At 40.6% G+C, this 15,949-nt stretch overlaps 1 protein-coding gene across 3 annotated transcripts in view; it reads right to left on the bottom strand.

The window, feature by feature from the left end:
• The window catches only part of MAGI2 (membrane associated guanylate kinase, WW and PDZ domain containing 2), a 1,408,091-nt gene that overhangs the window by 143,011 nt on the left and 1,249,131 nt on the right, over positions 1-15,949 (bottom strand). For all 3 annotated transcript variants that reach the window (XM_036010705.1, XM_028525694.2, XM_028525695.2), the window contains 2 exons: positions 13,272-13,363; positions 3,781-3,973 (listed from right to left, as the gene is read on the bottom strand). In XM_036010705.1, coding sequence (XP_035866598.1) covers positions 3,781-3,973; positions 13,272-13,363 — 285 coding nt within the window. The remainder of the gene's footprint in view (positions 1-3,780; positions 3,974-13,271; positions 13,364-15,949) is intronic.

The raw sequence follows: 15,949 nt of genomic DNA, 5'->3' as shown, positions 1-15,949 counted from the left end.
TTGGCAGCCACTTGTGTTTGTTTCTATGTATCAGGTAGAGTTGCTTTGAGTCCCTGTCTTAGTAGTGCCCTATTGTAGAAAAGGGCACCCATGAGTTAGATGGGGCAGACCCTTAGGTAATCATCAGGGTGGGGCAACCTGAGTGAACCAGATTGATGGAGTCTCTGGTATGGTTTCACCGCTCTGTGGCTCTGTGTGGTGGAAGGTTCAGAAAAGGGACAATGGCCTCTCCCTGGACTCTGGAGTTTTGTCTGGGAGGAAGTTGCCTCCCAGCACTTGCCCTGATGCCAGACACTTCAGTATTTTCCCATACACCACTGGTACCCTTCCAGTTGCTACCCTGGTGCTGGAGCCCAGACAGAGTGAGTCTGCATAAGTCCTAAGTCCATCGTAGGTCCTTTAAAAGCAGATGCTTAAAAATCCCATGGTTTTGTCTGCTGTCCCCATCCCCACTGATTTTTATATACAGAAGTTATGGGGACTTATCTTCCTGGCATTGGAACCCTGGGTTGGGTAGTCTGGTGTGGGGCTAGGGTCCCTTACCCCTGAGGTATCCCTCCTGATTTTTATCCACCTCACATGAGTGTGGGACCACCCATTCTGCAACCCCTCATCTCTGCTCCTCCTACCCATCTGGATGAATGTGACTTCTTTAATTCCTTGGTTGTTGGACTTCCATACACCTTATTTTCTGAGGATTCTGGGTGAGAGTTGTTTTGTAGTGGCTGTATGAGGAGGCAATCTGTGTCGACCTATGCCTCTATCTTGACCAGAAGTCAGACTCTAATATGTTTTGATTAAGTTATAAAATTTTCTTTCACATTACTTCTAGATTTGCGCTTTGGGAAATTCCTTAGAGACACACTTCTCTATGAATAGTGTATATGCAAAATATTGTGTCATAAGGGTGAACATCTCAAATTTAGCTACTAAACATATAAATATTTATACTTTCAGTGTAACAATTAAAAGCACTCTTCTACTATCCTTGGGGAAAAAAACAACTAAATATTGGATCTGGTGGCATCAACATCTCTTAAAACTCATTTAAAGTGTAAGATCAGTAATAAAATTATCTGTCAAATAAAATTTGGTGCACTGCTGTGTATTTCCTTCTTTTTCTCCACAATTTCTCATTTTTAAGGATCTAGTTTGTCATTGCCTAATTAAAAATACTGCCTTTATATTTGTATGCCATTTCTGTATTTTAACTTTAATTATATACTTTTTATATTTAAATATTTGGAGCAGGTTTTTGTGTTGTTTAAACTTTTCCCAATGTAACTCATCAGTCTGTACCTCTCATATTGGATGTGTTTTTGTTTTGAGCACCAGCTAAGAAGCCAGTGCCCAATGTCTTCTGAGGTGGTGGTGGGACATTTTACTCAAGCCACAGTAAGCAGATGGCTGATGGGTGTGATCTCTATGACCCCTTCTTCCCAGCTCCTTCTCTATAATATTACTCCTTTGGCACAAAGGTGGCAACACTGTCCCTCCTCTCACTCATCTTCTGTCTCTTCACAGCTAATTGCTCACTTCTGATCAGCTGGCAATCATCTCATCATGAGCCAGGCCTGCACCTCCCACTACCTTTAGTTAGGAAAGCATAGCGATGACGATAACAACAACCCTTGAAAAGGCATCTCCACTAACATGCACATTTGGTGTTGTCCCTTCTCACTGTAGAGAAATGGCAGCTATGAGGAAAGGCTGTCTTCCTATGAGTTTTGCTTTTTAAAAATCTCTTTTTACTATTTCTAGGCATTTACTTTCCTATCCTTTGCTGAACTTAATCATTTTCAACACTGATGAAGCTTTCAAGGAAGAGTGGGCTGAATTAACTTGGAAACTCTCCTGGTGAGAATGAGCAGTCTGCAGTAGAACATTTTAAAAAATTAAATGCACTTGAAATGCACTTCAAAGCCCAAATGAGTGAAATTGGTAAGAACTGCAGCAAAGAGCGTCTTTATGGAGGTCACATGATTCACAGAGTGCAAGAATACATTTTTTTTTTTGCAGCATTTGGCATAAACTCCAATAAATAACCTGGGTTGGTTAGAACAAAATTTAATTTGCAATTATCAGCTGGTAGCAAGGGGAGCATGAAATTGTGTCGGTGCATTGGTTTTGCACTTTGCAGTTATTTCCTCGTAAATCAGGTAACTTTTTAATTTATCTTTGGGTTATAGAACATATAGCACAGCAAACTTTTTATTGAAAACCACTTTGTAGGGAGAGACAGTTAAATGTTAATCAAGAAAAACTGTCTTCTGGCATCTTGCCCAAGAATAAGAATAATTCAAGGTGTTTTACTTCTTTGGATCAAGTGGTATGGCAGGAGTTTCTGAAGATGAATGACACTTCTTAGCAAAACCTCTGTATGATACAAGATATATGGCAGTTCCTACTGGCGAGGGCTGGCAATCCTTCTGACTTGCCCTTTTCAATGATTGCCCTTGCTCAAAGTCTAGTTTCTGGAAGGCTCAAATAAAAAAGGACTTTTTGTTTGACTTATACATTTTATCCTATCGAGTCATTCATAACCTGTGATTATCCAGCCAGTGCCTCCCCTTTTAAAATTCAAATATAACAATAACACATATGAAAGACTCTTTCTCCTTATGGTTGGCAGTGATATTTGCTAAAGATTGGTCTAATGTTTTTGCGTTCAGTGCGGGTGGGGATAGAGGTAGAGGCAGGAGGGAACCCAGAGTGGTATATAATAAAATAAGCCCTGGCCAGGGAGATGAGTGTCCACATCATCACTGACTCTGTGGACTACTGGGCAAGCAACTACACCTCTGGGTTTCAGTTTTCTCACCTGTAATACAAGGGAGGTAGAGCTCCTAAACCCCCCGCCCCCAATCCTAGCATTCATTATTCTGTACAAGGATTAGTCAAGGGGCTGAGCAGAAAGGCCAGCAGGCAGCAGAGGCAGAAGGTGACAAGTGAACATTGCTGGCGCTGCTGCTCCTGTGATTCCCAGAGCCAAGTGCAGGTGGTGTGGGACCATATTCCCAATGTTCTTGAATGCTCAGATTACAAAAAACCACATGATGCTTGTAACAGACACATTCCTTAAAATATAAATCCTTTTTAGGGAGTAGAGATGGTGAAGAGAGAAACTGAATCATATTAGGACTCTGAGGGCTGACTCTTACAAGTGTGTCTTTGGTAGATTCTTTCAGGAAGCTGGGAAAATGGTTGTAATGGGAATAATTACTCCTTATTTATCTGTTTCATAAGTTTAGAGTTACATGAATAGTGTTTCCTCAAAATGACGTACAGCTGTATTTCTCTAAGTCAAGATAATAGTTTTATTGTTACCTTTTATTAGGCTCTAATAAAATTGGAATAGGCTCTACAATGGAAGCCAATTTTCCATCCTTGTTGCTTTATTATAGTATCAAAATGCTGTGGTTCTTGATTTGTAAACACAAGGAGGGACATTTACAAAAGCCATATTTTTCTACTATAATGTTCTTATAACTAGTATCTACTAAGCAGCAAAGAGCACACATCTTAAATTAGCCCCAGGCTTTGCTAGAAAATTTTAACAACTACGTTGAAAATGCAGGCCTCGAAGACTGCTGGAATTGTACTAATGGGGTGAAAATCCACGCTTTCAAAATCACTTATAGTTGGAATATCAAGGCTGGTTTTTTCCATCATATAATATAGAAATTGATTTAAAATTTTGTTTCAAGTGTCTTTGGCATGTCTCATAAAAGCTTCTCACCACCTAATCTCCAACTCTTGCCACCGCCCGAGGTTCCATACCTGCACATAGCACCTTTCTTCTCACAGTGAGGTTGACCTGCCCGTTCCGGGCTGCGTGGTGCATGAGGTCGATGACGTAGCGGTGCGTCTTGCCAGCCACTGGAATCCCGTCAACATAGACGAGCTCGTCGCCTGGGTGTAGGCGGCCATCCCTGTCGGCTGAGCCCATGGCAATGACGGCTCCAATCAAAATCTAGAGAAGCAGTGAGAAGAAAAGGGCATTTAGATTTCAAACTTTTTATATACATATAAGTATATAAAAACTTGGTGGAAGAGTTTATTCCCGCATTTTACCCCTTGCCCCAAACCTGAGCACGTACTTGAAAAATGAAATGTGGGAGGCTGAAGGAGTGCCCTTCCAACTCTTCCAGGTTGCTCCCTCCTTCTAGAGAAATACCAGTTTCGACTCACTGCTGCTATTGGCCATGAAGTTTGGGAGACATTCACTACCTGGTTCATAATTTACCACCCTTAAGCAAACTCTAACCCCAAATAATCTGATGCTATCAGCCACCATGCAGGGGCTCTGAATTGAAGCAAACTGGGGATTGACTCCTGGCTCCCATTCATATTTGTGTGGCCTTGGGCAAGGCTTCTCAACCCTGTGAGCCTCAATTTCTTCACCTGCAAAATGCACTTGTTGGGAGAATTGAATAAAACAATGCATGTGTAGCATTTAACTTTGCTCACGGCACACAGTGAATGCTAAAAAAATATCTGGGGAAACTCGCTGCCACACATTATTAAACTTCAATAAAGGTTCAAAGTGTGGTCTTTGTTTTGTTTCTTTGCTGTACTTTGAAAAGCTGCAGGTAAACAAAACAAAGAAAAACTCAGTTGGCTTTTCCTGGCTAGTTGACTTAAAAAATCTCAGTCAAGTCTATTCCAGAATGCTTCATTCCTTTCATATCGTACTTCCTTCAAGCACTGTCCTCTGCGCAACGGGCATCCTGTTTCTGCCTGTGCCCTGAAAGGCTTCTGCTCTAAGGTATCTACCACGGCAGGAATGAGGAGGTGCCCAGCTCAGGAATGTGCATTTTATTTCAATTCCCTGAAGCAGGGACTGAGATAAAAGGCATGAAATAAGGTTTCCCACTTCCCATTAGAAGCACTCAACTTAGTGTCCATCTATAAGGCTTTTTTCTTTCCCAGAGGAAAGATAATAGTACTTAGTATTTTAGTTTTGCTGTTTAATCTATAAACAATTATTCTAACTCATGAACAATAGACACTATTTTTTTTGCCAAGTGGCTTAGCCACACAGCATCTGAAGGCAGTAGTTACCATTAGCCTGATAATATTATAGAGCCTATGCTCCAGGTTTTATTTTAAATCTTTATAAAATGATCCCTTGCTCACAGGTTGATTTCTTTCAGGTGCAACAATTTCTTTCAAATCCCACGGCTGTGGATTCCAGCCAGTGTGCAGGCTGCCGCACTGTGACCTGCAGGCTGGCATGTGCTCAGGCCTTTGTACGTGGTCACACTGATTGGTGTGGCCTGTCAACATGGCAACTAGATCTGAATGCCCATACTTCTCAGGTAATGTAAAATGATAGTCTGGAGTTTTCTTTTTTCCCTTGGTCCACTGAATAGCTGTTTTTGCCCAGAGGAGTGAAAATCCCCCATCACTACAACTGCTTTTCCCATATTCTTGGAGGGAAGGTGGAGAGTAGATTTACTTCTATGTTGAGTATTAGTGATCTGGTGAGTAATTCATTATTTCTCTCACAGGAAAGACTTCATGTCCTGCCTTCAACTGGCCGTCCAGGGTGGCTCTTTCCCTGCAGTCCTCTGTGCCCACCTGGTGTAGTCCAGCCATCGGGCATGCCTCTGACAGTCTGCATTTTCCCTTATTGTCACGCCAACTTGAATTTACGAGTTTCTTTCTGAAGGTGTTCCAATCAATTCTTTAAAAGTCTCAACCCACTAAGGAGCATTTCAAAGATTTGCTAAATGCTTTGTGCAAAAGCTAGTTAAAATGAATGTTTATGTTTCTCTACTGCTCCATGAAAAGCTGCATTTAACCGGGTTAACTAAAGAAAAGCCTTCAAACTTTAGGTTTTCTGTTGTGAGAGAGTTTATAGATGGTTATAGAAAAAAATATGGCTTGTGAACTTCTTGGATGGTTAGTTTTCAACTTTATGCCATAGTTCTGATTCTAACTGATCAAGGTGAACCAAAAAAAATGTTCTAACTGAGAGAGCCATAGCTGTAATCTGGCCCTCAACAAAAGGTGTAAAAATAAAACTTCATGTTGGAAAGTTTCTGTTCCTCTCTAGCTAAAGGAAAACAGCAGAGATATATAGATACCCTTGAAGTTATTTTGTGTGCTATTAGTTTAATATCATTCTTTAAAAGGAAAATCCCAGTAAAGCACCTGCTTTTCTGCTGTATTACTATAGTCTAAGGTACTCTCCTCACTAATAGATTCATTTATCCAGCAAATATTTATTGAGCTCAGGGACACCTCTAGGTGCCAGGAATCCAGCAGTGAACAATAAACAAAAATTCCTGCCCTACAGAACTTGCATCTTAGTGATAAGGCAACAATAAATCCAGTAAATGTGTAGATTATGTTGGATCTAGCAGGCATGTACTATGAGAAAAACAGAGCAAGGCAGGGTGGTGGGTGGGAGTCAGTCTGGGGCTGAGTCAGTCAGAACAGGCCTCGGTGAGAGGCTGACATTTGCGCAAAGACTGAAGTTCACCATATTTTTACAGAACTTGAAGCTTTAATATTCAACCTTTAGTTTGTTTTATCAAATATTGTATATTTATTTCTAAATAAATTATATTCAATTAATACTTCAATTGAATATCTAAGTAAAGTGTATATATTTGATATAGTACTTCAATATGATTTATTATATAGTATTATATAATTATATATACATATTTGTTTATATAATTACATTACATAATCCATCCCCTATCTTCAAAAAGAGTTGCCATAGCCCTGGCCAGTATGGTTCAATTAGTTGGAGTGTGATTCCATAGACTGAAAGGTCATGGGTTCGATTCCTGGTCAGGGCGTGTATGAGAAGGCAGCCAATCAACGTTTCTCTCTCCCATTAATGTCTCTCTCTTTCTCTCCCTTCCTCTCTGTCTAAAAGAAATGAAAAAAATGTTTTTGGGTGAGGAATAAAAAAGAAGGTTGCCACAGCTATTAAACAAATGAGTTGAAATGAGCGGGGTGAACTGGAGTAGGCATCAGGGCAGGCTGTCCATTAGTTATATATGTATTAGTTACATTTGCCCCCTCCATCAGAAACTGCCGCCTTTGCTGGGAAGATGCTGGCCATACTGTAGGGGAAGTCAGAGAGGCAATATGGCCCCAGCAGTAAAGGTGGATGGGAAATGTTGGACTCTGTTTAACCTTCTGTGACTGTTTAACTCTCTGTAGCCTCAGGCTTGGCTGACTAACCAGAGAGCAGGAATGAGCCCAAAGATAAACTTCAAGTCCCCCAGGAAGGAAGGCAATGAATATATAGTATGGATAACTGCCTGATGTTGTCTGTTAACATAGAAAGGCATTATTCTCTCTGATAATCTACGTGACTACCTAGCATATGGTTTTATGATGAACCCCTATGAAAAAGTCCTGGGAGTCCCTCTCCTGGGAGGGGTGGATTTATTCCTAGCCGGCCACCACTGGGAGCAAGCAGCTGCCTTGCCCATGTATGTGTTTCTCCTATTAAAGCCCTTATGAATTTGAATAGGCAACATGTCAGATCTTTAGAATTGATCCTGAGTTTAGACTTTTGGGGGGCTTCCCCCCAGTACACACACAGTCAGTTCTGCCCTCATGCTCTTTGTTCTTAGCTTTTGGCCCTGTTGCACATTCATGCATGATATTTCAGGGCTGACCCAGAGCCAGCTCTGTGTGACTCTCTACTCAGGAAAAAACAACAACAACACATTTTTTTTCTTTATTTTGAATATGCTTTGTACACTTGGCACATTCTTAGTTTATTTCCTGTCTGCCACTATAACTGCAGGGATTAGATAATCCACAATTGCTTCTTGCATTGTAACTCATATTGGCTTCCCAATGTATATACTGTGGTCATTTAAGCTCTTAAAAACATGCCTCAGGATATCTGATCCCTTAAGTTAGTAGTTCTCAAACTTCAGGGTGCATGCGAATCACCTGGCGAATTTGGTAAAACAGAGTTTTGGACCTACCCCTGAGAGTCTGATTCTGCAGGCCTGGGGTAGAACCTGAGATTCTGCATGTTTAACATGTTCCCAGGAGATGTTGAATGCTTCTGATCTGTAATCTATCACACTTTGAGTAGCAAAGTTCTAAGTATTCTCACTGGTCCAATGGCCATAGGATCTGTGGTCTCACTGGTCATGTTCTAAGTCCCTGGAAGGACTCTCCCTCTGGTGCCTCGCCCTAACTCCCTGCCCCGTCACCCTGGTCACGTCCCAAGTCTGATGAGGGACACCCCTGAGTGCATGGTCTGGGCTCCCTGACTCATCAGGCTACACTTCTGTTCTGGGCTTGGTGACCCCTGGGTACACTGGCCAGGGAGCCTCCTCAGCCACCACTGGCCTTGCTCCTTCTGGCCTCACTGGATTCTTCAGCCTCTGAAGACCTTTAGGCCCACTCATTAGTTTTCTCACTGTTCTTGGAGGAGTTCTTTATTGTGCCTCTATTGCCCTGGCTCTGAAGGAAGAGCTTTGTGGAAAAACAGATCAAGAAAGACACCCAGCTACATACATACACTGAAAGAAAAACTCACCCATGGCCTTATCTTTCCAATTGCCTTCTCTAAAAAAGCAAGAGAATTAATAACAACTCCACACCTCCTCTTTATCTTATATGCTGTGAGGGCACAGAACAAAACAGAGTATTTGATGTGACATAACAGCAGTTTACATTCAAGTGGCTAATACCCCATTAAGCCAGGGAGAAAAACTAACTCCAACCCCCCCCAAAACAAACAGGTAACAAACAAAATAAAAACCACCTTTGCAGGCCTTTTAATTCTTCCCTGCACTACCTAATGTTAGTCCAACCCCAGCAGATCTGATCTGCAATAATTGCAGCCCAGGACAATTTGACAGCATGGCAGGCAGGTTTCAGGCTCTTGCCTCCTAGAACTGCACCAGAAGTTCGCATCCAACTCCTTTCCAGGGAGTATGTCTATCACCACCTTTCTCTTTCTTCCACAGTTCTTCTCCACACAGGCCTTTCTCCACGCTAGTTTCCCAAATCTTTCCATCTTGATGCCTTCCCATCTCTTTTCAGCTCACAGCTGGAAATCTCATTTTTGTTCCTTTCTGACAATTTTTCATTTCTTTCTATTTCTATTGTTATTTAACTGTGAAAAGTATTTCCTCTTGCAGGAAAAAATGCCCATATGCTTTGTTGGAGCTGGAGTCCCGCTGTTCATTATTTGCTGTAAGCTGTGTTGTCGTGTTTAATGTGCACCCTGAGATGTCAATGCCATTTCATATATATGGAGGCAGAAACCCATTTGATGTAATTTATGAGACCTCCTGTGGTTGGGGACCAAGTCACCTCCCGCACCTGTCCCTTTGTAGCATGCCAGCAATTAAATGAGGCTAGCACACTCTTTGTTTGTATATTATCTCTGGACTTACAATGGAGGAAGGCAAGAAGGAAGGGCTTATGGGAGATCTTTACAGTAGGCTTGCTTTTCCTGACACAGTCTTTCTGAGGTGCAATATTCTGGTCTTCAAGACCTTATTTTCTGGCTTTGCTTGCTTAAGGTTGATTTAGGCTTCTGCTTTACAATTGAACTGCAGCCTGAATGTGTCTTAAATCATTCGAATGAAAGAATAAACCAAAATAAATCTAAATAAATACGATGAGGATAACCAGCAATCCATGTAATCTGAAAAGGCTTAACTGGATGCCTGCCCACTAGAGGGAGAAAGGATTTGGGAGTACAAAGCGAATGTTCAGCAGGTTGGGAACCTGGGAACCTGTGCACTGACCAGGCAGAAGGTGTCCTAGGCTGGGTGGTAACCATGGCTGTGTTCACACACCTGAGCTTCATTTTGAGCAATATGTGCTCCAATTGGGTAATAATTCTATTGCATCTGTGTCCGGCCAAGTTTAGCTAGAACTCTCTCTTCTTGAGCTAGGTAAGACTATGCATTCCCTGTGACTGTCACGCAATCCCTCTGCCTCCAGGGGTAGAGGAGACCAGAGACGATAGTATTTCCCAAATGTGGTATTAGTTTACCCCCACGGCAGACCAGGAGCCTAGGGGGAGGTCTACCAAAGTAAGAACTGTATATTTCAAAAACTGTGTTGAAGTAAGCATCATGGATGGAATAAAAACTGTTGTTTTTCCCTTACATTTATTTTATAGTTTAACCTTTCATTTGTATTTATATGTAAGAGAAGGAACCTGCTAATATTTTCAGTGGTAGGGCTTATTAAAAGCATGATCTGGCCCTGGTCAAAGATTCCTTTGGTGCAAAATATTCACCTTTCCATCTAATCTTCTGGGACGGTAGTTTAAATATAATAAACAAAATAACAGGCATTAGGAAGCTGTGAGCACTGGCTGTGCTCATTCTACAAGGGACCACTGCTTAGCTCCAGCCAATTGTCCCAGGGAAAGGCAGGCTTGATGATGCCAGATGTATTTTTCAAGAGGAGGTGGAAATTTGAATTTTTAAATATGTGAAATTGGTGCACGGTAACTTTAAAGCACTGGCAGAGCTACACAAAGCATGCTGTAGGGCTACCAGGACATATGCCTGCTTCTAGGATTAGGCCACTTTAATTCTACAAGAACCATAGGGTTAGAGGCCTCGAAATACATATACTCCAGATCATTTTTGTTCTGAGAAGCTCAGGTGACAGTTTTGGTTTGGCTAAGAGGACTCTCTTAAATTCCATTTCACAATTATTTATTATGCCAGGCTTTATGCTAAGCTCGGGAGACACAAATACCATCATAACACAGTCCTGCCTGCAAAGAGCTCACAGCCTGGTAAGGGAAAAAAAAGCGTGTCAGTCAGTGTGTTCTGGAACAAAAAGGGATCTCATCTTCCTGGTAGTGACCCCTGAAGTTGTTCAGTGAGGCATTAAGTTAGTTTAAATACAATGGATTCTGTAAGGATTTAATCTTAAATGCTCTAAAAAGTCTCGGCTATCGTCCGATATCCCACAACATGCTATAAAAATCACCTTAAAGGCTATTTTAATTTGGACATAGTTTCACTTTGTTTCCTTCATTTAATATCACTTGGTATCTCCATTTTTAGCATATGGCTGTATAATAGAGGCCTGGCCTTTCCTGAAACCTACTGCAATACCCTGGAACAGGAGTATCTTTGTTTTCTGTGGTGAACCCCTGGGGCTGTACCTGAAAGTTTGTGCTAATGAGGACACTCAGGGTGGGCACCTGATAGTTTATGCTAAGAAGACATCAGGGTGGGGCCAGCCACGCCAACAGTCTTAGTGTGGGAGCTGACCATGCCAGAACAACCAGCCCTGTAATGAGCATGTTGGGTCTTTGAGCTCTGAGATATCAGCCTGACCTTCTGGAAGGAGAGGGGTCAGGAGGTTGAGTTCAACCACCTGGGTGATGATTCCATTAACCACGCCCACATAATAAAACCCCAAACTCTGGGCACAAAAACTTGGATGAGCAACCCTTGTTGGCAATTCTGAGTGGATGGATGCTGGGAGGGTAACAAATCTCGGAGGAAGATGGAAGCTTTCCATTTAGAACCCTCCACACTTTGTTCTACGTGCCTTTTTTTTTTTTTTTTTTTGCATGGTGCTAATTTATTCCCATCCACAATAATAAAACTATAATCCTAAGTATAGCACTTTCCTGACTTCTATGAGTTGTTCAAGGGGATTATTAAACCTGAGGGAGGCTGTGGGGACCCCCAAATTTGCAGCTGTTATCTGAAGGGAAGGCAGTATTACGGAGATTTCTTTCCTCATACTGCAATTTTGCAAACTCACTGCAGCTCATGTCGGGCATGTTGGGCAGACTTGGCAGTTTAGAGAATGGAGATCTTAACCTGGACTTTGGCTAACTCTGGGTAATGTCACACTTTTTTTATATATATATTTTTAAAAATTATTTATTTCTAGAGAAGGAAGGGAGAGAGCAAGAGAGAGAGAGAAACACCAATGTGTGGTTGCTGGGGGCCATGGCCTGCAACCCAGGCATGTGCCCTGACTGGGATAATGTCACACTTTTCATTTATGGCACAGGTGGCAAACACAAGGCCCGTGGGTGGAATCTGTCCCTCCACCTTGTTTTATCCAGCCCAGCACCTTGTTTCTACCTAGCGGCAGCACTGAGCTCCTTGCCCCTAGTTAAGGAGTAGTTACATTTATACAGTCCTAAAAGTACATTCAGCCCTTTGAAGGTAACCGCAAAGCTAATGTGATCCCCGGTGAAAATGAGTTTGACACCCCTGATTTATGGGATACCAAAGGGTAATGAAAAGGAAAAGACTAAGTCTCTGCATAAGAGGAATTTAAATCACCACTGATCGAACTAAACAGGGAGACTGTGAACATGTTAGAGAACAATCCTGAAGGAAGCTAAGGCAGAAAAGTACACTGTAGAGGCCAAGAGGTTGACTTTTTTTTTTTTTTTTAAGATTTTTTATTTTATTTTAATCATTGTTCAAGTACAGTTTCTCCCTAGGTTGACTGTTTATGTGTGTGAAGGGATTGGGTACCATTTTTGGTTCTATATATATAGACCAAGAGGAGTTATAGGACAGTATGGTGGTTACCAGAGGGGTAGGAACAGAGTGAGGCCAGACTTTGGGTGGTGAACACACAATGCAATATACAGATGGTGTATTAAATTATATTGTGTTATATTATTATATTATTATTATTAGATTGTGGAATTGCACACTTGAAACTTATATAATGTTATTAACTGATGTTACTCAAATATTTTAATAAAAAAGGAAGATGAGTCATAGGAAGGAATGATTTCCCCAGAGCCTCTTCAAATTCCCAATATTGTGCCAATTGAAGTTGACTTTGTGAACATCTTCTCAAGTTGAAATTCTGTAGCACTGAGCTTCAATTTGCTCCTGTTTACCACTGTGTTTTCTCTCCCCAGTGGTTTTGACTGAAAACACACATAATTCTGCTGCTCCAAGTCACCCCTTCACATGTATCTTCTGTTATACGGCATGTTTGTTTACCTGTGAGTTGCTGCCCATAGAGACCATGGTTGGTCCAATACAATTAAATAATTGAAATAATCCAGAAAAATCCAATCCATACTAAGAAAGAGTAATGTCCCTTTCTTAATACAATGTGCATTGATTTCTGATGGCACATAAGCATGTCAACACTGATATATTTTGAGAACTTAAATATCAAAAAAAGCCTCTAACTCTTTATGTGAGTCCTAAAAAATTTCCTTTTTGATGTCATATGCAATGGCATTTCCTCTGATGCAGACACACACAATATAGCCCAAGTGTGGCTACAAAGAAGATCCCACTTACAGGCTGTCCGGGCTCGTCTCCCCCGAGGATTCTGAAGCCAAATCCAGACTCCATCCTGCGAAGGTGAACATCCAGCTCCTTATAATCTGGACCTGGAATAAAGGAGATCCCATTAAGTAATGAATCCTGCCACCTCCCCACCCACTGAGGGACTGAACACACAAATGATATGTTAATATTATGGATGTGATTAATGAGAGTGCTGTTAAGAATTAATGGAGAGCATGGAGAATGAAAAGTATTATGGCACCAAAAAGTGGGTATTCCAAAATTAGGTAGTCTGAATTAACAGTGACCAGCCAAGGCAGAAGAGCTCACAATTTTTCTGAGTGAAAAAAAATTGACACCTCTGTAATTCTTTATTTTCTTGAGAGCATTTAGATTATCCTTAAGAAGACTGGCTGTCACTTTGAAGATGTTTACTCTGACTAGAATAATTTTTTTTAGAAATATGAGAGAACATGTGGAAATATGTTGGAACTACCTTGTAAAGTACTACCTAGTGGTTCACTAATATTTGTTTATGATTGATGCATCCAGTTTTGTGGAGGGGGGCAGGGAGAAGAGGATATAAACTTATGCCTAAAAAAGATGTTTCTTTTAAAATTATAAACATTAGAAAATATAGAATTTAAAGTTTTCTGTATTGAAGTTGGAATAAAGTTTTTCTTTTCTAACTCCTTTAGGTTTTTTATAATTTAGGGTCTAAGTGAATTCTTACCCCCAAGCCATTGTAAGTGGCTTTACAATATGGAAGCCGTTAGTAGATTCACTGTTGACTCCACTAGTGTATTTAAAGTAAACCAGGAGGATACTTTTCTGCAGTTAGCTGAAAGAACAGAAATATACTTAAAAACAAACTGGGAAACTCTTCTGAATGTCATTTTTTTCAACTCTAGAATAAATAAACTGAAACTTAAGAAATCTTTTGATTATTTAAAGAAAATATAATTTATTCTCCCCCACTGCCCCTGGACCTTTGACCCTTTCTCAGGGGAAACGTCTCCATGATGACTAAGTAGCAAGGGAGTTGTCTTGTGTTAGAGAATGCTGTGATTCCTGGGGGAACTGGAAAGCTTTTCCTGAATGAATAGGATGCCACTGTTAGGATGTCAATGGATGACTAGCAACTTTAGGGAATACTTATTAATGTCATCCTTTGCTTAAGAAGTATTTAGTGATCTCTGGGCTTTAATGGTTTAAAGGAGGTATTAGAACTAACAGAAGCAAATATTAAGTTAATTTCTCTTTGCTTAAAGAGATGGCTTTGGAAATTGGGATGAGATTTCAGAGGATTCTTAAGGGACAGGAAGCTATGTCTGGACCACTAGTAGTCATAGTTGAGAGATAGATTCAATGACTAAAATAAAACTTACAGAAGACTAACCAATTGGATTTCTACATCTTTCAGTCATCCCTTATGAATTATATAATCATTCATATTTTAAAGATGAGAGAACTTAGAAGAATTTAATTCCTATTAAATAATTAGAGTTGGGTGGTTAAAGATAAAAATAACTTTGCTCTACACTCTGTAATTCCCAACTGACTTTTGAACTCAGTTTATTCTGGGATCTATAATACCACATATGAAATCACATGCTGTGGTGTGTGCTAGGCTTTAGGACTCTGGAGGCAGGGAACAGCCCTGCACAATCACAGCAGGTGCCTACACTCCTCCCGAGGGAGGAAGAAAGGCCAGGGGAGATGGCAAGGTGACAGGTTATGTCAAAATCACTGTTCAAACCTCTGAAAGTTGGTTGTGATGTGACTGCTCACAGCAATCTCCTCTCCAGATTACTTTAAGCTCTCTAGACTATGGATGCATAAAAAATACAAGGAGAGCATGACATATTTTTGGCACTTAAAATAATAGCGCTAACACATGTTTAACCAGCACATTTCATCTACTCTTATAAATATCCTCATTTTTGCATCATTGGTGATTATACATTGCATAAGGAACTGTAAGAAGGTAAGAGGAGTTTATTGTGTAATCTATTTATTTATGAAGTAAAACTTTCCCCCAAGCTAATGTTGAAACTGACAATGTCAGGAATGGATTGATATGCCAAACTACAGGGAAGTTGTCTTGTGTTAGAGAATGCTGTGATTCCTGAGGGAACTGGAAAGCTTTTCCTAAATGAATGACTCAGAACTCCCCCCTTTATTAGTAGAGAAATATAGATTTTAGGTAGTTAATTTTATTTGATTTTGAAGATCAAATGTGAGTGGGGCATTCATCCTCCTTCTCCTATATTTTGTGTGCATTTTAGTGACATTAGGACCTTTTGACTGTTGCTCTGACCACTCTGATTTCAAACATAGGGTGGTATGTGCCAACCATATCAACTTCACCCTCTAACTGTCCAAGCAGAAGAGGGCTAGCTTCATGGTACATGAGCAAGTAGAGAGCAGCAAAGAGAGGCCCATCAGAAAAGTGCCAGCAGACATGGTTTATTTTTTATTTCTTTGCTAATTTTGAACATAGACTCAAAGACTGCAGAGCATGGGAACTTGAAATAGTCAACTGGAAGGAATGTTTAAATGATACATTGTACCCTAAGGCAGTGATATTTTTCTTTTTTTCTAGGGAAAATTAGAGCTTTTAGAAAGATAATTTAGTTTATCCTCCCCATCCCAATTTGAGTCTGGCTTTAGGAAATAATTACAATTAT

Source organism: Phyllostomus discolor, chromosome 10 (assembly GCF_004126475.2).
Source record: "Phyllostomus discolor isolate MPI-MPIP mPhyDis1 chromosome 10, mPhyDis1.pri.v3, whole genome shotgun sequence".
Taxonomy (NCBI): domain Eukaryota; kingdom Metazoa; phylum Chordata; class Mammalia; order Chiroptera; family Phyllostomidae; genus Phyllostomus; species Phyllostomus discolor.
This window is presented reverse-complemented; position numbering and strand designations above follow the sequence as displayed.